General features: G+C 33.5%; 4 protein-coding genes and 1 non-coding gene across 5 annotated transcripts; 3 read left to right on the plus strand and 2 right to left on the minus strand.

The window, feature by feature from the left end:
• Positions 1–4936: 4936 nt before the first annotated feature.
• Positions 4937–5009, minus strand: TRNAF-GAA (transfer RNA phenylalanine (anticodon GAA)). The gene has a single exon. It is a non-coding gene; the product is annotated as a tRNA-Phe (tRNA).
• A 1574-nt stretch (positions 5010–6583) lies between these two features.
• On the plus strand, positions 6584–7760 carry LOC133689779 (large ribosomal subunit protein eL37z). Its single transcript, XM_062109817.1, has 4 exons — positions 6584–6735; positions 6822–6957; positions 7350–7451; positions 7533–7760. Exons 1-4 carry the CDS (start codon positions 6733–6735, stop codon positions 7574–7576), a joined length of 285 nt encoding a protein of 94 aa, XP_061965801.1. The 5' UTR covers positions 6584–6732; the 3' UTR covers positions 7577–7760.
• Positions 7761–8556: 796 nt separating this feature from the next.
• On the minus strand, positions 8557–11763 carry LOC133689778 (GTP-binding protein At2g22870-like). Its single transcript, XM_062109816.1, has 5 exons — positions 11177–11763; positions 10888–10957; positions 9818–9980; positions 9153–9412; positions 8557–8901 (listed from the first exon to the last, which is right to left on the minus strand). Exons 1-4 carry the CDS (start codon positions 11658–11660, stop codon positions 9194–9196), a joined length of 936 nt encoding a protein of 311 aa, XP_061965800.1. The 5' UTR covers positions 11661–11763; the 3' UTR covers positions 8557–8901; positions 9153–9193.
• Positions 11764–15360: 3597 nt separating this feature from the next.
• Positions 15361–20767, plus strand: LOC133689335 (beta-adaptin-like protein A). Its single transcript, XM_062109158.1, has 11 exons — positions 15361–15553; positions 15629–16145; positions 16243–16367; positions 16483–16681; positions 17488–17716; positions 17831–17997; positions 18168–18377; positions 18650–18760; positions 18890–19066; positions 19566–20015; positions 20227–20767. Exons 1-11 carry the CDS (start codon positions 15501–15503, stop codon positions 20515–20517), a joined length of 2529 nt encoding a protein of 842 aa, XP_061965142.1. The 5' UTR covers positions 15361–15500; the 3' UTR covers positions 20518–20767.
• A 1889-nt stretch (positions 20768–22656) lies between these two features.
• LOC133690119 (pentatricopeptide repeat-containing protein At2g30780-like) lies at positions 22657–25021 on the plus strand. The gene is made up of 2 exons (XM_062110313.1): positions 22657–22957; positions 23461–25021. Exons 1-2 carry the CDS (start codon positions 22679–22681, stop codon positions 24454–24456), a joined length of 1275 nt encoding a protein of 424 aa, XP_061966297.1. The 5' UTR covers positions 22657–22678; the 3' UTR covers positions 24457–25021.
• Positions 25022–25061: the final 40 nt, after the last annotated feature.

The raw sequence follows: 25061 nt of genomic DNA on the forward strand, positions 1-25061 counted from the left end.
TTTTGTTAGTCTTTTAGCCAATATTGTGAGTTTTAGAATGTCCTTTTGTAGATTCAATGCACCCTTTTCTCCTCCAATTACCTTGGAATGAAAATGATTGTTTAAGCTTCTGAAGAAAAGGAAAAAAAAAAGGTCTAAGGCTTGTTTGGGAACTCGGAAATACCATTTATTAGCATGATTTCGAGCCCCTATCGATGGACAAATTACCACGAATTCAAGCACCGTTTTTACTAGATGAGCCTTGAACTTTTATAAAATCATCAACATCCATTGGTAATTGCGTTTAAGGACGAACTATATATGGATGAAAAAAACATGCCGGTAGTTAATTATTTGTTGCCAAAAAAAAAAAACTTACAGATTTCTAAAGGAATTCTTAAAAAGTTGAGAAGACATTTAAAAAAATAAAAAAACAGAGAAATGATACTGTATTTACTAAATTATTCACTAATGGATTGCCCATCGATCCATTCCATCGCTACAGTTGAGCTAATAAAATAAAAGAAAAAGAAAATTAAAATTTCATACTAAAACCATCGGAATGGGCGGTCAAAATTAGCCAAATTGTGTTGAAAAAAAAACATTTTTAATAATTTTTTTTTTATTATTTAAATTTAATTGAAATGTGCGGTCAAAATCAAATTATAACATTTATTAGTGTGCAACAATAAACATAGATCTTAATGTTTCATCTCTTTTCAATTAGAATATTTTTCATGATTTTTACTTGTTATATATCTTCATCTAATACAATATATATGAATAATGTTTACTGTCGTGGTTAGAACAATAAATAAAGTCTCTTTTCTTGTGTCCTTGAATCTACAAGTATCCACGTAGAATAAAGTGATCATTTATCTTCTCCTACATCTATAATTGATAATGTTCTAAAATTTAAGATACTTAGAAATAAAGTTTTTTTAGTGGTTGGGTAATGGGTTTAATCAGGTGTTATTGTTATTTGATTCATTCTTCATAGCTAAAGAAAGTGGTAGCTTGATGTAAGAACCCTAATACCTGCGAAATAGTCTATTTTTATGGATTTTAGAACTCTTATATACTAAAGTTGGTATCTTTATAAAGATAATGCAATAAATAGATGATAAAGCATTAAATCTCAAGAACAAGGTTATTTGTTCTTGTTTTGGTATGTAATAAATGTTATGTAAAAGAAAATATTGTCATGTGTATATGTTGAGAATGAAAAAATTATGAACTCTTATACACATAGGAGTGTAAGTGGAGTATATGCTTATTGAGTAAGTCTATAGTATTGTATGCAATAAGTAAAACAATGTCCAACTCCCCAATAATAGGATACACACAATCCCTTGATAATTTGAATCCAAGTTAAAAAGTCTGGGTCAATCAAAAATCTCAAGAAAACAGGTGTTAGGTCCAAGTCATAAGTCTAGGCTCAAATAATGCCCAAGACTAGGCTCAGGTCGTGCGTCAGGTCTAATGACACTAGGGTATATATTTGACTTAAAGCTCGGGCACATGGTCCGAGCCCCAAAAAAACATCAAAGTGTAGACTTGGTAGATACCTAGATTGCAAGCTTGTGTCCAAACACCTCAAGGGGCAAATCCATTGTTAAAAGGAGCTTATGATAATAAAAAATTGTTTGAAAAAATACTTATAAATCTTGTTCCATTAATAAGAATCATAATATTATTATTGAAACTTAATTGCTCAAACATGAATAACTCTCTTACATCTAATTATCATGATTAAATTATTAAAATAATTATTAACAATAATAGCATCACAGCAACAATAATAGCATCACTATCGCCATTAATTGTTGCATAATTAACAAATTACTAAAAGGTGCCACAATTGGCAGGCTATAATCAATATGACAATGCTAACCCCTAACCTCTATCTTCGAGGGGGGGTGGGGGATTATCAAACACTCAATCACAAGTCATTTGTTAATATTCAATACTAATGACAATTTCTTTGCCAACTAATTACTAATTGTGGTAGCTTTTATTTTTACGTTAGCCTTGAAAAAAATATTAAATTAATATTTTTCTTTTTATATTTTTTATAATTTTAATGTACTAATATTAAAAATAAAAAAAATCTAGAAAAAAATTATTTTAATATATTTTTAAATAAAAAATACTTTAAAAAAAAATTATATGAGCCCATTTGATACTGTGGTATCAGTTGTTTTTTTAAAATGTTTTTTATTTGAAAATATATTAAAATAATATTTTTTAAAAATTTTTGACATCAAGCTCTCAAAACCTTATAAAAGCATCCAAAAAAAATCCTTTAATAATTTTTTAAAAAAATATTTTTAAAATACAAAAATAAATTGATCATACGCATCACAGTAACAAACAGGCAGATGGAATGAAGTATTCTCTGTCTATGACATAACACTTTGCATTGCATATCATGAAAAGCCCTAAAGCGGCAGCGGTCCAGCCATGGTGTGTGTATTAATATCATCCACAGCCACAAGCAGACGATAGGCATATAAATTTTCACAAAATTTCCTCTCCTGGCCCAGAGTACGTTACACATGGCGCACATGGTCACTGATCTTGACCATCCAATTTGATTGGGCGGCTAGCTAGCCAGCCCTTGTGGTCCAACAACGAAAAATTGATGATGTCCTAACGGTTTGACAGGGACCATTTTCCAGGCTTTTATGATTGACTTGCAGAGGTCAGTATCACAATCAGATGGTGGGGAGTTGTTTAGTCCATGGAAAAGTCATCCATCAGACAGTATAAATCCATGATTGGTTTCAATTTATTGATGAACACCATTATTCCTTGGAATGTCTGCCACGACACTAGGGCAAGATCAGATCGAGCCATATCTACACATTTGTAGCCCTCCATGTATGCCTATATTAATCCCATATTATCTTTTCCTTTAATGGTAGAGCATAGGCACTTGGGAAAAAAATTAAAAACAAAAAAAGAATCTGCTAAAAATATAGAAATTAAAGATAAATTAATTGCATTGGATATGCCTGTCCTATTGTAATATTTGGAGATGTATATATCAAGATGTGATTGATGATAGCTAGAACGACTCCTTCAACTTTAGTACCAATTAACTTCAGGTGATAGTTGAAATTGATCTATTTTTATATTTTAAATGGAAAATATTATAATGTGTCTGTTTTTGTATTTAAAAAGTGTTTTAATTTTTTTAAAAGAAATTATTTTTTTATAATTTTAAATCTTTTTGATGTGTTGATGTTAAAAATACTCATGTGAATGGATACCCGAAACTTGATAGGTAATTTATGGATATTAATTATTTTACCCAATAAATAATAAATTTAATATGAATATCAAGAAAAGTTTAAAACAATGATCCTTTAAAATTTTTCAATTTTGAAAAATATAGAATTACCTACTTCTTTAAAAAATGGGAACTATTTCCACAATTAGCCTATGAAAAAATATGACTTTTTTTTTAATTTTTCTTAATTAATTTTACATGTTTTCTTTTCATATTAACTTCAATAGAAGAAAAATGATTTATATCCTTATTTGTTCTTTTGATTTTAAATTCTTATCTACAATTTATGACTGGTTCTTATTGTTCTATATATATATATATATATATATATATATCTATATATATATATATATATATATATATATATCCGTGTGTTATCTACAGCCGTTGGTCTATGTATGATGGCTATGGTTTAAACCAAAGACATGGTTGTTGGGTAGGAAAAGATTCAACCTAATATATATTACAAAGATCCAACCGAGAGGATCGATCCCAATCGATTCAACTACTGCATGAAGCTCACTTTTTCAGAGTGGCCCCATGCTACAGGGATTAGCGAGCAGCAAGCTTGAAGTTTCCAAGGCTCACAAAACTCCTGAGTCGATGGGAGCTAGCTAGCTAGATCTTTATTAGGACATGTGTGTATGAAAGGTGCAAGACAAGCAAAGGCGTGCATATACATGAGAATGACACAGTGCTGATCATGAGCTCGAAGATCATGTCACTAACTCACTAGTGCACTGCCCTTCATGTAAACGTGAAAATGTCCACATTATAATCCATAATCCTCATCTCTTCCTTTCTTTCTAAACCTTGGGACCGCAACAAGACCACGACCATTCTTCTTTAGTTGCACACTTGATGATCGCATTCTGTCTCTCATCCTCACACGCGTACATAGATTCCAAAGTGGAAGTGTGTTTTTGCAGGTCCGTGATCATGTACACTTTCTCTCTAGATGAAAACACAAGGATTATTATACGTAGGTTTTGAGTTTGCCCGAGTTAATGGGATAGGTTTTGATTTCTCTAGCTAGCTATGTGCGACAGCTGCTATGAAAGGAGAAGATCCAAGCCACTTGCTCACTTTTTTTCTCTTTTTCCCTTCCTTTTAGAATCTTTGTGAGTGTTGGGTAGGGATACTTTATAGTTTTTTGAGTGATTGATGCTATCATCTTCAAAAGAAGCAGTAGAAGAAGAAGAAGATACTTATTTTTGCTTTTTCTAACCTTGAATCATAAAAAGTAGCATATGGTTTTGCATGGTTTAGCCTTTTCTATTTCTAGTGGGATCGAAGTCAACTATTTTTGATCTCTACTAGCCAGTACATGCATGCTCCTTCTAGTTCTAGCAAACCATTTCCCATTCACGATCTCCCTTTGTTGCCTTGTCAATTTACTCTAGAATGCAATCAAAACTCCCACTCAAGAAATAGACAAGCACATTCCCATTATCACAAATGAAATAGACAAAGGATATCAATCCTTTTGCGATGTTAAACCAACAAGGGTGAGATTTTGTCGCGTATAATTGCATTTTGTAGCGCAATTCCAACCTCTTCCAAGGGAAATATCGAAAGGGTTTCCGGCTTTGGCCCAGAAACCAAAATTAGGAAAGCCCATTTTGTTTCAAATAAGATTCTTTTAAAAAAAAAAAAGTCAAGTGCGGTGAGCGTGGATCGAACACGCGACCTTCAGATCTTCAGTCTGACGCTCTCCCAACTGAGCTATCCCCGCTGTTGATGACTCCTTCTCTCGTTTTCAATATAAGTTCATATGTTTAAAATAAATAATTCGAGAACTTTATTATGTGGTCCGTGCAGTCATAAATGATATCATTGTCGCTTTTTAGGTTCGTGTAACAACACTTATTTGAAAAAAATAAAAATATAGATGGTGGAGGAATACTTCTAGAGATTTCCTTTTTGGCAAGGCAATGAGCTTGAATCATTGGCATCAATGACATTTTGAGATGATCACTCCTAGGCTTCCACATAGAAAAATTGATTGGGGCATCGATATGGGCCCAATGAGGTATTGGTATATGATTTGACACAAGTGGTCAAGGACTCTAGCTAACACTTAAAGGTCATCTTTGCCAGAGTCCACTCGCCTGAGCTTCGCAGAGGAGGAGGAGGAGGACAGGCGATTTGGAGCTGGGCCTGAATGCAGCAGCTCAACTTGTGCTGGTGGCTTTATTGGGCTGATTTATTTGAAATGGAAGCACAGTATGGGTGATGAAATTTTGTTTTATTTTTACATGACTATGCGGTTGAATCTGTATTTAATTAAATTTAAAATTTTTTTTTGTTAAAATTGAGTGTGATTTGTATTTTTTAGATTTTTTTGATGTGCTGATGTCAAAAATAATTTTTAAAAAATAAAAAAAATCATTGGCATGTATTTCGGTACGAAAAGCTATTTGAAAAGCAACCATTATCACATTACCAAACATGCTCTTAGTGTTTTTTTTTTAACCTGCCTGTAAAGCATATTTTTAACTGCAGATTTAAAACAGCCAATAAAGAACTAATTAGAAGGTGATAAATATTAGCTAGTCAAGTAAAGCTAACGCAACGATGTAAACTATTTATGACATTGAAATCCGATTGTCTCTGTAAATTGACGTTGGAAACTTTGAGTTTGATTCAATTTAGGTTTTTAGTTGAATAGGACTAGAGGTGTCTGGGAGCACGATACAATCATGTTTTGAAGATTTTTTTAATTTGTTTAGATCGTTTTGATGTGTTGATATTAAAATTAATTTTTTAAAAAAATTATTTATATTATTTTGATATTTTTCTTAAAAAAAACATTTTAAAAAATAATACGTACTATTTTACTAAATACTCTCTAAATATTAATTTAGCATAACTTGATTGATCGGATCTAGCCAAATCAATTGGGTAACACCAAGATTTTCTTTTATAAAATAAATAAATTTATATTTTAATTAATGCTTTAGGAAGTGTTTAGAAATGCTGTGTAAACCGCGTTCCTAAAAAATTTAAATTTAATATTTTTTTGCTAAAATTTAATATGATTTGTACGTTTTGGATCATTTTAATATGCTGATATCAAAAATAATTTTTAAAAAATAAAAAAAATCATTGACATGTATTTCAACATAAAAAATTATTTAAAAAAAAACCATTACCATATTCCCAATCATATACTCTTAGAAGTTAACCTAATTATTCAACTTGTAACCTAATTATTCAATGCCTCAGGCACCTTCGGGGCAGTTCTGACAGCTATGATTCCAATCAAAGGAATAAGCCCAATATGGAATAGATGAGACAGAACCAAAAGGCCCATGTCACTTTAAAGTTGGCATAATGACCAGCCCAAAACAGTCCTTTTAAGAAAACCCTAAATCTTCACGATATAAATTCCTTACTCTCTATACGGCCTAAATTTTGTCCCCGGTGATAGGGTTTTTGCAGCTCAAGAAGAAGAAATGGTACTCTTCCTTTCACTTCTTCTGAGCAATAGTAAACAACAGCGTTTGTTGCTTGATGATATGATTCCGACGTGTTTGTTTTGCAGGGGAAAGGAACAGGGAGTTTTGGTAAGAGAAGGAACAAGACACACACTCTCTGTGTGCGATGCGGTCGCCGCAGCTTTCATCTCCAGAAAAGCCGCTGTAGTGCTTGTGCCTTTCCTGCTGCCCGTGTCAGAAAATGTAAGTTGCTCCCTTTTAGTAGATCAAGAATTGATATATAGATGTTATTTTTTTTTTATTTAAAGCAAGATTTGGTTTCTCGATTGCTTCTCGGTGTTTATTGTTATGATCTTGTTGCTTGCCTTTATGTTCTTTGAATCTTTTTAACATTTTTGGGATTTTTTGGATTTGTATTTTGATTTACTTTGGCCAGCTTTTAAGACCCTTTTTTCGATTTACTCTGATTATAAGAATGAGAGATATAGAGCTGTTTCAACCACAGAAAGCATGTTGTATTCGCATCATAGGGTTTGTTTTTAAGGAATTCTTCTGTTTGAGCGAATTTGGAATTGAGGTTTGTTTTTGGCAAACCGTGAAGAATTTGTATGAATGTTTTGTCTTTGGTTTTCTAGATAACTGGAGTGTGAAGGCTATCCGCAGAAAGACCACTGGAACTGGCCGCATGAAGTACCTCCGTCACCTACCACGCAGGTTCAAGACTAACTTCAGAGAAGGTAAAATTAAATTCACTTCTTTGTTGATGCAAAATTTATTTGTTGTTTCAGTTTTGATATGTTATTCTTTGGTTTATTTAGGTACTCAAGCTACTCCAAGGAACAAGGGAGCTGCAGCAGCATAGTAAGGCTTAGAAGGGCAATGAAAGTCTGTTTTGTTTCAATGCTTCTAAATTTGCAAACAAGAAGTTTTGAATTGTTGTTTAATTGCTTTTACTTATTAGTCATTGAAAGATGTTTTCAACAATGGAGACCTACAAATGTTTACCATTCTAGTGTGGTTATGGATGGTTATCACCTTTTCACGTATTCTATAGGTCTGCCCATCACTTTAATGTCTACAGTCGTATGATATTGATAGTTTGACAGCAATGAAATGCATCTATGGTGCTTCAAGAGCATGGATTGGTTGAGTGGTTTTTTACAAACAAAATCTTTGCCAATTCCAGCCTCGGTCCATATTGAGGACTGAGCTACTTGCTTCAAACCTGATTGTGTATGTTGTGAGAGGCTTGAGTGCAGGATTTTGTAGTCTCGGTCCATATTGTGCTCTGTTACAAAGCATCATTTTGATTAAATGTCTGAGCCTTATTTATTTGTTATTATTCCAAGTTAGACCACCATGTTCAGGAAAACAAAAATTTCAGGCTCCGGATGCATCTGCCTGCCATCGCGTTTGATCAAAGGTTGCCGATCCCGATCGTATTCATCACTGGCATAGGAAGCGTCTGGTGTACTAGTGAGATTCTCGATGATCCCCGTATGATGTTCAATTTATCCATGGACGCAACGTGGTTGTAAACAGTATCCATGGATGGCTCAGGGCCATTTACTGGAAAGCATGATCTTCATTGGAAGAAATGTTGGACCTACTGATGGTTAAACGTCCGCAACACACACCCTGTTGTGATCACTTTAACTAGGATTTAACTTGAGAAGGTTGTCTTTTTCATACTCGTTTCAAATATTACAGTATGATTTGACCTTGTTGATGTTTTGTTAATATTTTTGCAAGCAGCCAGAAATCCAACCTCCTCCCAAGTTCGCCGCACAAGCCTAGAGTCACATCACGTTTATTCAGTTCATTTTACAAGCCAAAATAAGCTTAAGATAAATTACATGTACTCGTGCATTTCAAAACATTTAATCCCCGGAGTTTACTACTTAATCAAACTTTAACAGCAAAATCCTTGAGTTATTTGGTTAAACCAGTGCCAGAGTGAAACTCAAACTTTATAATCACTGAAGTCAAGTAATAGCTCCTCCATTTTTGTAGCCAGTGAAACTTACAGCCACTCCAGCACTGCCCTCTCATCACTGGAGCAAGGATACACTACATACTGTATGGTGAACCGCTCAACCTGTCCTGCTCTACCCTCCAATGTGTTTTTCTTTTACACCACGTTTGCATTAGTTAGCACTGTGGGACTTGCTAGAGAGTGGCGGCAATCTGTTAAAACACAACAACCACTTAATGTCAATTAAGGTCTCCGTCCCATCTATCTTCTATGGGGCATCAAATGCATGGAGTTCAACAGGAAGTATAAAGCTTTCTTAATGATTATAATCATCTTGTAATCCACTTGACAAATTTGGGAATTTAGTTGCAATTCTTGCCAGGATTAGGAGTGGTAATGTTACCGGAATGGTCTGTCCATGATGTAAATGGAAACATGGCTATATTTATATAGGAATACTCACCAGGGAATGTGGGAACATATTTGATTCCACATTCTTTTATCTCAGTGTTTGAGCCAGTAGTTCCGCAATTGAGCCATGTGCAGTAGCATCTCATCACGACCTTGATTGGTAACACCACTGGTCATAATCCAAGGAGGTGCTGTCTCAAAGAAGCCGCGTATGAGCTCCTGAAATTCATTCACATTTTCTTCAGGCCTTTTCCCACCATTCCTTTTCTTCTTCCGCTTGTCGCATTTGGTGAAAATTAATGTCATGGGAACCTGAGAGACAAGAAAATCACCTTTATAGACATCCTCCCCTTCCCTCCAACCTTGACTTGGATATAATAGCAAGTGCTATCTTTAATAGGGAGAGTTTCTAATCTAATGTAACTATTAGCAAGTTAGCTGAGGAGAATTAAATCAGACTTGAAACCCTAATGCCGATTCATATCAATACATGAAAAAGAAGATGCAACTGAGGCCACTGGCAAGTGTTGTGCAAATTTAAGCCCGGAACATCCTAACCAAAATCAAAAGTCTCCAGAACAGCTAGGGAAAGGAGAAGATATAAACTGTAATTGCACATGCATCATCAGCTAAAAACATACTCAAAAGCAAACAGTGCAGCAGGTCATCAGTTGATATATTCCTTTAATCTCATTCTAGCAAGAAAGATGAGTTTACCTGATTCTGACCCAGCCAGCTGGCATATTCAAGATCAATTTTCTTTGCAGGAATACTAGCATCAATAAGAAGGAAAACTGAGACCAAGGTTGAGCGATTGAGAAAATAATCTTTAGTAAACTTATTCCAATCTGTCCGAAGTTCCTGAGGTGCAGATGCATACCTGTTCAGAGCAGAAACAAATGCAATACCAGTTAAAACTCTCTGACATGAATGAACATGGACCTATAAGTTTTGGTTGAATAAAAATCAACATCATAAGCAATAACTAAATGATTAATATAATAAGAAAAAGGAAAACACGAAACTTTGATTTGGCAGCTGTCGAATCCTAAGATCAACTCAACGATTGTCACAAAATTGTTGTCAAGTAAGATATACGCAAGCATGAGGGATACAGGGTAGAGCATTGTAAGCACAATAGAACAAATATATCCTATGCACAAAGAAAATCCATCTTTACTGTCTCAATAGAATAGAAACGCGACACAATCATGAAGAAGCAGTTCACAATCCAAAACAACTGGACAAACTCGAAAAAATTAAGAGCTCAATACAATATAAATAGATGCTTAGGCATCAAAAACAAAGATTTACTTTCCATAACAACTTTATTATTTAAAAAAAAAATGAGTTCACTTGCCACCACAGAGATTCAAAACCATTAAATACTGCCAGCAGAAATAGCAAGAATAACTTGATGACAGTATCCATCATTGCACTCTGCAATTCATACACGTTCAAAGCTCTTTTCTGTCTCGATAGAATAGAAGACTAACATATTTTGAGAAAACATTGCAAATTCAATAAATTGGACTACCTAGATAAATCAACAACAAAAGTTAAAATTCAATAATAAAAAAAAAAGAGAGAGAGAACAGAGTGGTAAAATTAGCGGCAAGGCATGAGAAAGCGAAATAGGTACTTATAAGCATCAACCAACAGATAGTTATCAACTAAACTTAGTTTATTCTCCAGAAAATAGATTCTAAACCCGAGAACACTATTCCATATTGCACCTATACAAAATTCGCACATGATCAAAACGAACCAGGGCATTGAAACCATACCCATATCCAGGCAAATCCACCAAGTACCAGCTATCATTGACCTTAAAATGATTGATGCACTGCGTCTTCCCTTCACCAAGAACAAAACACAAATAATATTGAGTTCTAAGCAACAAAGTCTCCTCCTTTAGAGTACCCCAAATTCAATACATGTCATTTCACTAGTCACAACACAAATGCCACATTAAAAAAAAAAATCCCATCATTTCTTGCTGCAAAATTTATCACCTAACACAACAATAGACATGAATCAGTAAAGAAAAAAAATATAAGTTTATTATGAACAGACCAGGTTTTTTGGAGGTAAGTGCAAGTTTCTTTCTTCTAACAAGAGAATTAAGAAGAGAAGATTTTCCAACATTAGACCTTCCAACAAGAGCAAACTCAGGCAAACCATCAGAAGGACAATCTTCAGTTCTGACACTACTTTTAATAAACTCAGCTTGAACAACCTGTGCGTTCCTTGCATACTTACTCAACACAATATTAGACCCTTTCAAAATTCTAGCACTTAGACCACTATTCTCATTGATTGAAACCTCAGTGTCTGGTGGGATAAATAGTTTGTCAAGTGAAAATTGGGTTTGGGTTTCTTCTTGAGGTGTCAAGAAATTGTGGGCTTCGGTGATGGGTATAGGTTCTGTTGTGGTTAGTGTGGATTTGAGTCTTGTAAGGGTTGGTAGTTTGAGCTTGGTGAGGAGAGGGAGGTTGATATGGGTGTTGTAGAGAGAAGGTGGGCAGTGAGTGAATTTTGGTAGCTGAGAAAGAGCCATTTCTATGTGTTTCTTCGCAGTTTTTATGCGGATGGAAGCATCAGCTACGGCTATGCCTGCTGTGGTGTGGTCTTGATGAGGGAGAGAGGAGGCAGCAAAGAGATAAATCTGACTAATTAAACCTGTTCTTTTTATATTTTAAAAGTATTTTTAAAAAAATTATTTAATTTTTAGCTTATTTTAATATATTAATTTAAAAAAATAAAAAAAATATTATTTAAATGTATTTTCAAATGAAAAATAATTTGAAAAACTTTTTTTATTATGATTTATTTTAAAATTATTTTTGTTGATTTTATTTTTTAATATTGAAATGATTGAGAATTTAACTTTGTAAATTTTTTTCTTTCTGCGAGGTTAGCATAGTTTGCGGGTTTGTTAATGTAACTTAAGTTATCCTAGTTTATGGGTTTGGTGGGTTTTTTTTTCTTTTTTAATTGAACTCTACTTTTTTATAATCTATTTTTTTCTTATATACTTAAAAAATAGTTTTAGAGAAAAACTATGATATTGAACTTTATAAAATAACAAAAATTAAAGGATGTGAAGAAATCATTGTTCACCGAACCCATTGCACTTTGGATTACAATAGTATTCCACGATGTTTTGCTTTTTTCTTTCTTTCTTTTTAAAAATTTGTTATGATTTTTTTAAATTTATGATTTTATCTTTTAAAATTGGGATTGTTGAGAATTTAATTTCGTAATTTGTTTCTTTTTATTTTATATTTATATGAGCTTAGCATGGTTTACTGGATTGTCAAGGTAACTCAAATTATCTCGGTTTACGAGTTTGATGAATTGTCTCTTTTTTTTAATTGAACTTAATTTTTTTATAGTCTATTTTTTCACGTATATTTTTAAAAAATAATTTTAAATAAAAGTTGTTATCAAACTTTATAAAATAACAAAAAATAAAGAGTATGGGCTCACACAGATTACATTGTGAATGACAATGGTAATCCACATTGTTTTGCCTTTTCTTTTTGCTTTGCTTCTTTAATGATTTTTTTCAAATTTATTTTTATCGATTTCATCTTTTAATATTTGAATGGTTAATAATTTAACTTCATAATTTATTTATTTTAATTTACTTTTCTATAAGGTTAGCATGATTTGTGAGTTTGTCTTTATTTACGAGTTTGGTATATTTTTTTAATTAAACTTGATTTTTTTATCATTTATTTTTTTCTCATAGAGTTAAAAATAAATATTTAGAGAAAGGTTATGTTATTAAACTTTGTAAAGTTTGTGGACCTATTCATAGGTTTAGATGAATGACTTGGTTCGTTGGTCTGGTAAATTTATTTTTTTTAATTTTTTTTTTTTTATCCCTAGATGTTATGTTAATTGGAAATTCAATTTCATAATTGATTTCATTTCTTCTTTTATGAGGTTATCATGATCTAAAAAAAAAATTTTGTGCTGAGTTGGTGTTTGATTTCGCAATTATCTATATTTGTTATCATATAGTTAAATAAAAATAATTTTGAAAAAAAATTATAATCCCGGTGGAATTCATAACCCGGTTCATGAGTTTGACGCACTAGCCCGGGTTATCCAATTCACAGGTTTGTCGAGTTTACCTACCGATAGGATATGCTTTTTTTTTTTTTTAATTTTTTTTAATTTTATTATTTAATATTGGATTGATTGGGAAATAGACTGAGTTATTGATTTTTGTTTGCTTTTTACAAGAATAATTGTCTTAAATAAGTATATAATTTTAGGTTGGTGTTCAATTTTGTGAACAACTATTTTTATTATATAATTAAATAAAAAAATTATAAAAAATTATTAAACTCAATAGAGTTCATGACATGAGTCGCGGAGGGACCAAAGTCAATCCAATATTATTGTCTCAATAATTTTTTTAAAAATTAACATCTTAAAGTTTTTTTTTAAAAAGCTAAAACATGTTTTTATAGATCATCAAAATTATATTTGGACTTCTGAAATCAATTGATTTAAATCGGGGTAACTCTTATACGATTCAATTGAAAACTTGAGTTAAGTAAAGAACTGAGTTGAAAGGTTTTAGAACTAACCTACATGGTCATGTTTAATAATACTATTAAAAAATTCTTTATATTTTTAATATTTTTTTTATATTTAAAAAACAATTAATCTAACTAACATCGAGCACTCGCCATCCAGTAGAAACTATTTATCATAGTAAAACCCAAGCTTTCCACCAAGTTTCAATAACCATGGTTGCATATCAATAAGAACATCACCAGTATAGAAATATAACAATTAAAAAAAAACAACTATAATAAGTTTTATCATGTAAAAATATTTTTAAAACATGCTCAATATTGACAATCCATCCACGATATAACAATGAAACAAGTCTCGATATCATGGTAAATTTTTAAAAATAAACAGTCCCGGAGCATGAAATGAATTACTAAATATTTTTATATTAAATAGAGTGAGAGTTCCAATAAGAATTTTTGAATTCAATTCCCTAATTAACTCTCATACTTCAACAAAATAAAAGAAGCTTATAATTCATTTAAAATAAAATTCCTTTTTAATTACGAAGTTACAATTATAATCCAGTATTTTTCTGTGCTTTAACATCTGTTTTTGTTTTTATTTTTAATTTTTTACTCACATTTTTTTTTTTTTTACAGTTCATGCAAGTCTCACGGCTAATGGATGTTGTTCGATGATGATATAATGCAATAACTTCTAAGATCTCGTATAAAGTATAGAACAATTTGAATATTTTCATCTTGTTTAAGAATGGAAATATCCTTGTATGTATTTAAATTTGTGTTTAATATTATAATGTAATATATTTTTTAATTAAAAATATATTAAAATAATATTTTTTTATTCAAAGGAAACGATGTATTTAATGTAGAAACACGTCTTCCAATGGCTTTTATATTGGAATGATAAAAATATTTCTTTTAATATTTATTTTCTCTTGTGAAAGAATAAAAAATATAAATAAATATTTTATCTTGCAAGTTCTTAAGAAACACTCCCACAATGTTCAATAAACTATTACAAAATCCTTGTGATTTTTAACGTGCCTCCTTTAACGGTAAAGACATTCCGAGTATGAAAGAATTTTTTTTTATATAATTTTTAATTTTTTTATATAGAAAGAAGAGAACAAGCCAGCTATCGGCTTGGCCTTCATTTTATTTGTTGGAGAAAACTACTTGTAATTGTTTTTTAAAAAAGATTGGACATGAATTCTCAAACAAAAAAATATATTAAATTTACTATTAAATAAAATTTATAAGGAAAAAAAGATAAAATAGCACACTAAATTTTATTCAAACAAATTTAAAATAAATCATTAATATTATATTTTACAACAAATTTATTTTACACAGCTCCAAGCCTCCAACAAATATATCAAAATATTATCAAAACTTAGAATCAAGATTTTTGAGATAAAGCTAACTGTTTATGTTCCAATAGCTTCTTTATTTTTGTATTTTAAAAATATTATTTTTAATTTTTAATTATTTTTTTAATATATTCATATTATTCTATATGCTAATATAAAAATAAAATTTAAAAAATATCTATCAGCACCCTTAATTTAATTCCTTTATATCTTTCCCAATTATACAGAAAGAAAAGGAAATTAAGCTGTAACGTCATCGTTTTAGCAACTGTACTCATCACTAATCAACCAAAAGTTCTCCGTAAATATCCAGACAACAGACCAATAAGCCACAGCCACCTCAGCCCGGACACGAATTCCTCTAATTAATTCATCTCACTGTCTCGGTGTCTCCCTCTGCTTTTTTCTCTTCGTCAGATCTCTACTTCCCTACTCGATCTCACTGTACAAACCGCACAGAGCTTCGGCATGGCTCCTCCGGCCCAAACTAACCGATCTCCGTCGCCATCACAACCGTCCGGGTAAGTGTAAAAACTCACCTCTTAAAATTACAAAATCGCCACCACTCCTAACATTTCATTTTTTTTTCGATACAGAAAAAGCGAAGTCACCGATTTAAAATCGCAACTCCGACAACTCGCCGGAAGCCGACTCCCCGGCGTCGACGATTCGAAACGCGAACTATTCAAAAAAGTAATATCATACATGACCATCGGAATCGACGTGTCGTCTGTATTCGGTGAAATGGTTATGTGCTCAGCAACATCAGATATAGTGTTGAAAAAGATGTGTTATTTATATGTTGGTAATTACGCGAAAGTTAATCCTGATTTAGCTTTATTAACGATTAATTTCTTGCAAAGAGACTGTAAAGATGAAGATCCAATGATTAGAGGACTTGCATTACGGAGCTTGGGTTCTCTTAACGTTGCGAATTTAGTTGAGTATTTAGTTGGACCGTTGAATGCGGGGTTGAAAGATAACAATAGTTATGTTAGAATTGTCGCGGTTATTGGTGTTCTTAAATTGTATCATATTTCCGTGACTACTTGCATTGATGCTGATTTTCCCGCGGTTTTGAAGCATTTGTTGCTCAATGATCAAGATGCTCAGGTGAAATTGTTGTTTTCGCTTTGATAAACTAGAAGCGATCAGGTTTAATGTGATTGCCGTGTTGTGTTGTGTTGATTTTTTGGGGGTTTGTTGTTAGGTTGTTGCAAATTGTTTATTTGCATTGCAAGAAATTTGGAATGGGGAAGCTAGTACGTCAGAGGAAGCGTTAAAGGAGAGGGAGGCTTTGCTTAGCAAGCCGGTCATATATTACTTTTTGAATCGGTATGTTTTATTGAGAATTCATTTAAATGCCTGATTATATTGTGTTCGTTGCTTGAGAGGTTGTGTTTTCATTATAACAATTTTGGTAAATTCTTGATGTGTTTTTTGATGGCAGGATTAAGGAGTTCAGTGAATGGGCGCAATGTCTTGTGCTTGATTTGGCTGTGAAATATGTGCCCGCAGATAGTAATGAGATATTTGATATCATGAATCTTCTTGAAGATAGGCTTCAGCATGCGAATGGTGCTGTTGTTTTGGCAACCGCTAAAGTGTTTCTACATATGACATTATCTATGACTGATGTTCACCAGCAGGTGCTACTGAAAAATCCTTTTACTCCCAAATTATTTATTTTAAAGAGCAGGGAAACTGTACAGTTATGAGTTTTTTAACAGTAAATACCTTGCATGTATGTAATCACAGGAGTGAGGTTTCATTGTTAGGAAACTTGGTAAATGTTATTACTTTATTAACACAGAGAATATTTTTATGTGAATCTCTTTTTGAATTCATCTGTAATGCAATATCTATGAAGGCCCTAATCCCCATAATAAATAGAATGCATATGGTTTTGTCATGGTGTAGATACGCAGAATTCAAGAATTTAATTTATTGTGTGTCGTCCCAGCTTTAGTTCAGGAATCAGAAATAAAAACATCATCTAGCTAGTTATGTAGAACATGATCGTCCCGGCCTTAGTTCAGGAATCAGAAATAAAAACATCATCTAGCTAGTTATGTAGAACATGATCGACCATGTTAAATCACCCCAGATTGCCTTGATGAATAACTGTGAAACTGTTTTGATTCATAGCTGTGAAATATTAACAATTCACATTGGGTATCCGTTGCACGGTTCTTCTTTGAGTTCCCATCTTTATCCTAATAGCATTTCTACTACTTGATAGCTATTTTCCGAAGCAGTCAGGTACTTTAGGTCCAGCCTATTATCAAAAGTCAGACTTTTTATGGGGCAGCAAATCTGATTATTTTAAAAGAATCATTGTGGCTGTAATGTCACTCCAACTTTTATCGTCTTGGAATGATCATGCCTTATAATATATTACTTTGGTAACCTTTACCAGACCAATGTTTTACTAATGAAAGATTTTGTTGATCAGGTATATGAACGTATTAAAGCCCCGCTGCTTACCCTAGTGAGTTCTGGAAGTCCAGAGCAATCATATGCAGTTTTAAGCCACCTCCATCTCTTGGTGATGCGTGCACCATATGTATTTTCCTCAGACTACAAACACTTCTATTGCCAGTACAATGAGCCATCTTATGTCAAAAAGCTGAAGCTTGAAATGTTGACCGCAGTTGCAAATGAGAGCAGTACTTATGAAATTGGTGAGTGTAAATTTTCAGTGTCATTTTGCAGCCTATGTGGCAAGATTTGAATGGGCAATTCTATATTCTTTCCACATGTTTGACTGATGCATGTCCTCGTTGAATCAATTTCAGTGACCGAGCTGTGTGAATATGCTGCCAATGTTGATATTCCTATTGCAAGAGAGTCAATCCGGGCCGTTGGAAAAATAGCACTGCAGCAGTATGATGTGAATGCTATTGTTGATAGGCTTCTTCAGTTTCTGGAAATGGAAAAGGACTATGTGACTGCTGAAGCTCTGGTAAGAAACTAATCTTTGGAGGTTCAATTATCCAATGTTAAGACTATAAACACCTGCATACTGCTTTATAGATTCCTTGAGAAAATACATAATGCAGTCAAATAAACAGCTATCCCTTGTTTGACTTTAACTATGAGCATCAGATTTACATGCTTGGTTTTGATATTCAGGTTCTTGTTAAAGATCTTCTAAGGAAATACCCTCAGTGGAGTCATGATTGCATTGCAGTTGTTGGGAATATCAGCAGTCAGAATGTTCAAGAACCGAAGGCCAAAGCTGCTCTTATATGGATGCTAGGGGAGTATTCTCAAGACATGAGTGATGCTCCTTATATCCTAGAGAGTTTAACTGAGAATTGGGATGAAGAGCATTCTGCAGAGGTAATTAAATTTGCTAAAGTTATCCTTGGCTTGCTGTGTTTTTTCCCCTTGTCTTCACACACGTCTTTGGCTAAGTGATCTTAGCATCTGGCATTTGTTTTTCTCATTGGACATGAGATTTTTCATTATGCAGAACAAGGGGCATGATTTGCCTAATCTTCTACATCCATGGCTGTGATTGAGTTTTCTGGCTTTTGCTCATAGCAAAACATTTTCATTAGAATAACAAAATACTGTTCACCATGTAAGTAATGAGTTGTCAAATTGTGCAGGTCCGTTTACATCTTCTTACAGCAGTAATGAAGTGTTTTTTCAAGAGGCCACCTGAGACTCAGAAAGCATTAGGAGCTGCATTGGCTTCAGGTCTTGCTGATTTTCACCAGGTGTGGGTTGATCAGTATTTCACTCTCCCAATTTTTTTCTTTTTATGGATCAACATGTTTTGTTTATCTTAGTTTTAATCATAGTTAGTTTTTATTCAAGTATTCAATTTAATTCACATTTGGCTGCAGGATGTTCATGACAGGGCCTTGTTCTACTACAGGTTATTGCAACACAATGTAACAGTTGCAGAACGTGTTGTGAATCCTCCAAAGCAAGCTGTTTCTGTCTTTGCTGATACTCAGAGCAGTGAAGTCAAAGACCGCATTTTTGATGAATTTAATAGCCTCTCTGTTGTGTACCAGAAGGTAACTGCTGTTTGCTACCCTTTGTACTTGAAATTAACTCATCCTTACTTCTTGGTTACCCATTGCCATTATCCTTTAGAATTGTTTTGAAGTTTTTGTTTGGGGGGGGGGGGGGGGGGGGCACCTGAAAGAACGTTTAGAGATCAGAAAGAAGAAATAGGTTTAGAGGAGTAGCCTGGTGTCAGATTGATACTCAAAACACACGTTCAGATTGTGCCAGAGTCATTAAGAATCAAGAAAGCAGTTCTTGTAACAATCTAACAGCACCTCAACAACGTAACAAACCTTCCTACTAGTATATTCTAGCTTTTTTTATTGTCAAAAAGATATTGAATTGTGCTCGATTGAAATCACTTCAACAAAATTTTGTTCCACTAGTTACAACCCACGTGCATTATTACCATCCTCATATTTCTGCTTTTGGCCGGTATCTCTGTAGAACAGCTGAAATTGTTTCAAGATATGTTCTGAATTAACTGACATTAAAAAAATCTTGCAGCCCTCATACATGTTCACCGATAAGGAACACCGCGGACCATTTGAGTTTTCAGATGAGCTGGGCAATTTAGCTATCAGGACAGAATCTGATGTTCCAGTTCATATAGTCGAGGCAAATGACAAGGATCTGCTTCTAGGTACTTCCGAGAAGGAAGAAAGCAGAGGTTCTGGCACCAATGGTTCTGCATACACAGCTCCTTTATATGACACTTCATTGCTATCTACTGCTACACAAGTACAACCAGAGTTGCCAATTTCAAACCCTGCAGCAGCTGGCCTGAGTCCACAATCTAGCTTGGCCATTGATGATCTACTTGGTTTAGGTCTACCTGCACCTCCTGCTCCTTCACCTGCTCCTTCACCTCCTTCTTTGAAGCTTAATGCTGGAGCTGTCCTTGATCCTGGCACTTTTCAGCAAAAATGGCGTCAACTACCAATATGTTTATCGGAGGTTTGCTTTATGTTTATGAAAATGCTTGAATTCATTTTTTTGTTTCCAGCTCCTAGTATAAGTCAAGACTTGTGGGGTAAAAGTTGTGGTATTGAAACTTATGGATAGAATGAGATAGCTATCTGATTCATTATGTGTAGGCTTACTTATTTACAGCTAGCCCCACTGGACTTTTGTACTCATCTTTGTGATGGATTGATCATTGTTACAGGAACGCTCTGTAAGTCCTCAAGGAGCTGCGGCCTTAGCAACACCTCAGGCCCTTCTCCGGCACATGCAAGGCCATTCCATCCACTGTATTGCATCTGGCGGTCAATCACCTAACTTGAAGTTTTTCTTCTTTGCTCAAAAAGCAGAAGAGTCATCGATCTTTCTTATAGAGTGTAAAATCAACACATCATCAGCTAAAACACAAATAACTATCAAAGCTGATGATCAGAGCATGTCTCAAGCATTCTCTACTTTGTTCCAGTCAGCATTGTCCAGGTTTGGCACATCATGAAAGTCCACAGTTGTTCACTCGAGCTCCCTGTAGGTAGGGCTTTATTTTTCTTGTTTCTGCAAGGAAGATTGAAAAGTGAAAAATGAAATAAAGAGGAGAAAAAAAAAATTATTGGACTGCTGTAGATGAGTGTACAATGAGATCGAAAACAAAGAGTTCTTCCTTTTTGATTTTTCTTGTCACATATTTTTGTTTGCTTAAACTCCATCTCAGTTGCTCAACATTTTATAGAACCATGGTAATTGTTGTATTGATTGTGTTACTTGGTTGCCCTTTTCTTTTTCACTCCGATGTGATTGAGCTTCCATAGGTTTTTTTTGTGTAAGAAGCAAATTAGGGACAAAAATCATTGTAATTTCTGGGTACCTGTTAACATCGTGAAGCTATTCTTTGTGATCAAGATGTGTCTGTAATCTTAGTTGCCACTGTAGTCTGCCCCTCCCCCTCCCCTGAGCAATCCCAAACTGGTGCCCCCTGGAACGAGGGTAGACAAGAATGTGGGGTGGGAACGGAACCATGGAATGGAGCCAGCTTTGGACCTAGCATTCCTTGTGCGGCAATAGCTGTTTGTTAAGATACAGTTAGAAAGAAAAAACCAGTCTGGTATGGTTTTTGTTGGCAACCACCGTATTCTGAGTTCTGACCGGTGACTACTGAGCAGGGCAGGTCAAACATGAATTTATCATATGTTTATTTTGCTGCATGATATTAATGGGAGTTTATTCAAACTAATTTAACAATAATGTGAGGTCTTAATTTTCGCTCTTTATAACATAAGAACACAAATAATCTTCTAAGCCAAATATCAAAGACCAGCGACAAGAGCTGCCACCTCTACACATTCCTTTCAGATCATATCATGCACAAGCTATGGAATAAAATCCAGCTCAAATAAATGATTTTATATTTTCATAGATATTCTAAACATCATGAAAATGCTAAAATACTTAATTTTAGCTCACGCATTACACATATATGCTGTAAATGCTACCAAACGATGATGGTGGCGATAGATTTGTTTTTGGTTCTGTAAGGTATTCCCGACAATTATTTAGAACTAATTCTTCAAGGTTCCGATGATGGTGGACATTTCTGAGTTGTTTTTTAAAATGTTTTTTGTATTAAAATAAATTAAAATAATATATTTTTTAATTTTTAAAAATTATTATTAAAATCAGTATATAATAAAAAATTAATTTTTTAAAAAACAAGGGTAGAAGTACAATTTCAAACGCTAACTACCTCTTCCAATTTTTTTTTGCTGCATTTATAAATTGATTAGAGGCTCTTCCACTCAGGCCAGCCTGTGAGATAAATTAAGTACTTGGTACTTAATAAGTACAGAAAAAAAAACGAATAAAAAATCAAACCTTATAAAAAATTAATATAAAAGTTATTTTTATTAATTCCTTATTGAATAAATTTGTTAATACATACACACAAGATTATCTAGTGAGTACTACGGCAGTACGTTTAATTGTAATATATTTTCCTGAACTTAAATAAAATAATATCTCTAAAAAAAAAAATCCTTGATTTTACATCCTAAAGTTTTAATTTTTTTTAATTTTCCATTTTTATTAGGATTCTATTAATAAAATAATGAAAAAACCCATAACATTCTTCTGACTGGTTTCTTTTTCTATGCTAATAAAATATATTAAAGTATTCAAACTCACGCGTGGTATAGTTCATCAATCAGTTTCTAGATTTATTTTTTAAAAATTATCTATTTGAATCTTACAAATTTTATAATCGTTAATTTTAGAATTGGTAGAATTAATTAAGATACGCACAAGCTAATCTAAATATTTATATTAATTAAAAAAAATTAAATTACATCAACCACCTAAATCGAAAGAAAGAGAAATCAAGAAGATTTTTAAGATTTCCTGTCAATTTCTATTATACAGGAATAAATTCAAGAAATCTTAAAGTTTAGCGTGCAAAATCAGAATTTAATTTTGTTAAACAAAATATTTATTTCAGGGATATTTTACAATTTAGCGTAACAGTATAAAAAATTTGGGAGTACTTGAATACCCGTAGGTGTAAATAAGCCACACGTCACGCATCAACGACATGTCGTCTACTGTTAACTACTGGGACTGCAAAATACAAGTACATTGGAAACTTGAACCTGAGAAATAATGTAGAAACCATGGCATTGGTACTCAGGGGAGTTCCATCATTCGCTAAACGTGGTTCAAGAATCCCTCAAATTATTCAATTATTATTTCCAATTCCATTCCAAGCCCAGCACTCCTTTTCCACCGCTTCTTCTTCTGATCCTCTTCTTTCAAAGTTGCTTCAAACACCAACCTCCAAAATCATAAGTACACTTGATTCTGAGCACAGGTTTAATCTCAAAAGTTCTCAACTTTCATGGGATCCTCTCATTACCAATCTCAGATCTTCCTCTCCTGAGAAAGCACACTTGGTGATTACTCTCACTTTCTCTTTTCATTATTTTTCTTGTCTTCTTGTAAAATGTAAGAAATGACAGGTGAGAAAGAAAAACAGTGGAAATGGGAATATGGGTTTTTGTTGTTGTTTTTTTCGGAGAGAAAAATGAGTGATTGGTTCTGTTCTTGGGTCGTATAGCAAGCTCAAGAAGAATTAAAGACTAAAGAGTAGAGAAATACAAAAAAGTTTGGTTATTTCTTTTATATAAAGTCAAAGAATTTGAGCTTGATTAAATGGTTAAGTATCATAATATTCAATTTGTCGTTGAAATTTTGACTGGTGGTTTTAAAGAAATTCATTTTTGGAAGAGTTTGGAATTTCTTTTAGAATTATTTTTCGTAAAGTTCTGCTTATTACAGAACTGAAAGTTTGGTTGAATTGAGTTGTTAAGAGTTATAAAGTTATGATTTTTGCTCAATTTCTTTAGTAGATAAAGGAGAGGTTGCTTATTTTTTTCTTTTTTGTTTGATTAATCAGGTTTTAGAATGGAGATTGGGGAGAATGCTTGATGATAATGAGATAGATCATGATGAATACTCCAGTTTAATATCTCTTTGTGGAAAGATTCAAAATGTGTCGCTTGCAATGCACGTGTTTGCTTCGATGGAGGCTCGTGGAATTAAACCCACAACTTCAGTTTTCAATTCTCTTTTATATGCTTGCTTGTTATCAAGCAATGTGATAACAGCTCTTAGCTTGTTCGAGATAATGGAGAATTCCGAGAGCTATAAACCTAATTCTGAAACTTATGACAAGTTTGTAGCAGGGTTTTCGAATTTAAGAGATGTTAATAAAATGCAAGCATGGTTTGTGGGGAAAAGGGCTGCTGGTTTCTCTGCTAATTTACAAAACTATGAGTGTCTTATTTCTGGTTGTGTTAAGGCTAGAGATTTTGATACTGCTGATAGACTATATGAAGAGATGATGTCCTTGGGAATTATGCCTAGTTTACACATAATGGAATGGGTGCTGGAAGGGCATTGCAAACGGGGAAGCTGTGATAAAGTTAAAGAGTTTTTAAATTTTTTGCTGGAATGTAAGTTTGAGATCAATGGGAATATGATTGAAAATGTTGTCAGGCTGTATTCTGAGCTTGGGAAAGTGGATGAAATGGAGATGCTACTCGAAATGTTAATGGAGTTCAATCAGATTGGTGAGGCATTATTGCAGCTGCACTGTGGGATTATAAGATTCTACGCCATGCTGGATAAGTTGGATGATGTTGAATTCTCTGTTGGGAGGATGATGAGTCAGGGGATGTCATTTAAAGGTCCAAGTGATGTTGAGAAGGTTATCTCTTCCTACTTTAGGCAAGAGGCTTATGAGAGGCTAGACTTGTTTCTGGAACATATTAAGAGCTACTATAAGCTCACTAGATCAACTTATGATTTGTTAGTTGCTGGTTACAGAAGAGTTGGATTGATGGAGAAATTGAATTTAGTGATGGAGGATATGAAATTGGCAGGAGTATAGTGTCCTGGCTTTTGATGCTAAGCTCTAACAAATTCAGATGGGCTCTGTTAAGTTGTTAACTTGGTAGGATATTACTGGCTCAATTGAATGATGAAGTCTATTTAGCACTGAAGTTTCAAGGGTTGAATTTGCCAAAACAGGTTCGCAAGATGTGATTTAAGGATATGCTGTTGGCATATGAGATCCTCTAATAGGTTGACATTAATTAGTTCCTCCATTTTCTGAAGATTGATGCCGAGTAGCCTCCTGGAGAAACCCGAGTAGTTCGGTGGATTCCATTTATGCTCTTGCATTCAGTGGACCATGCCTGCACTATTTTTTTTTTTAACTCAAGCCATGGAGTGAGATATATAATCAGATAACACTCTCTAAAACCTTTTTCTTGGAAGACGAGGTTTTTCTTTACAGATTAATGGATGTGTCCCCTGCTTGCGCTGCCATTTTAATCGGCAAATCTCTGCCATATGTTGTTATCTGAGAGGAATTTAAGCATGGTTGCTCGACTTTGTTTATGTTCACAGTTTGATATTATACCAATCAAATTACAATAGGATTGTAATTCCCAGTTCCCATTGTCTAGCATCTTATTCATGTGAACAAGTGTT

The sequence above is a fragment of the Populus nigra genome, chromosome 3, assembly GCF_951802175.1.
Source record: "Populus nigra chromosome 3, ddPopNigr1.1, whole genome shotgun sequence".
In the NCBI taxonomy this organism is placed as follows: domain Eukaryota; kingdom Viridiplantae; phylum Streptophyta; class Magnoliopsida; order Malpighiales; family Salicaceae; genus Populus; species Populus nigra.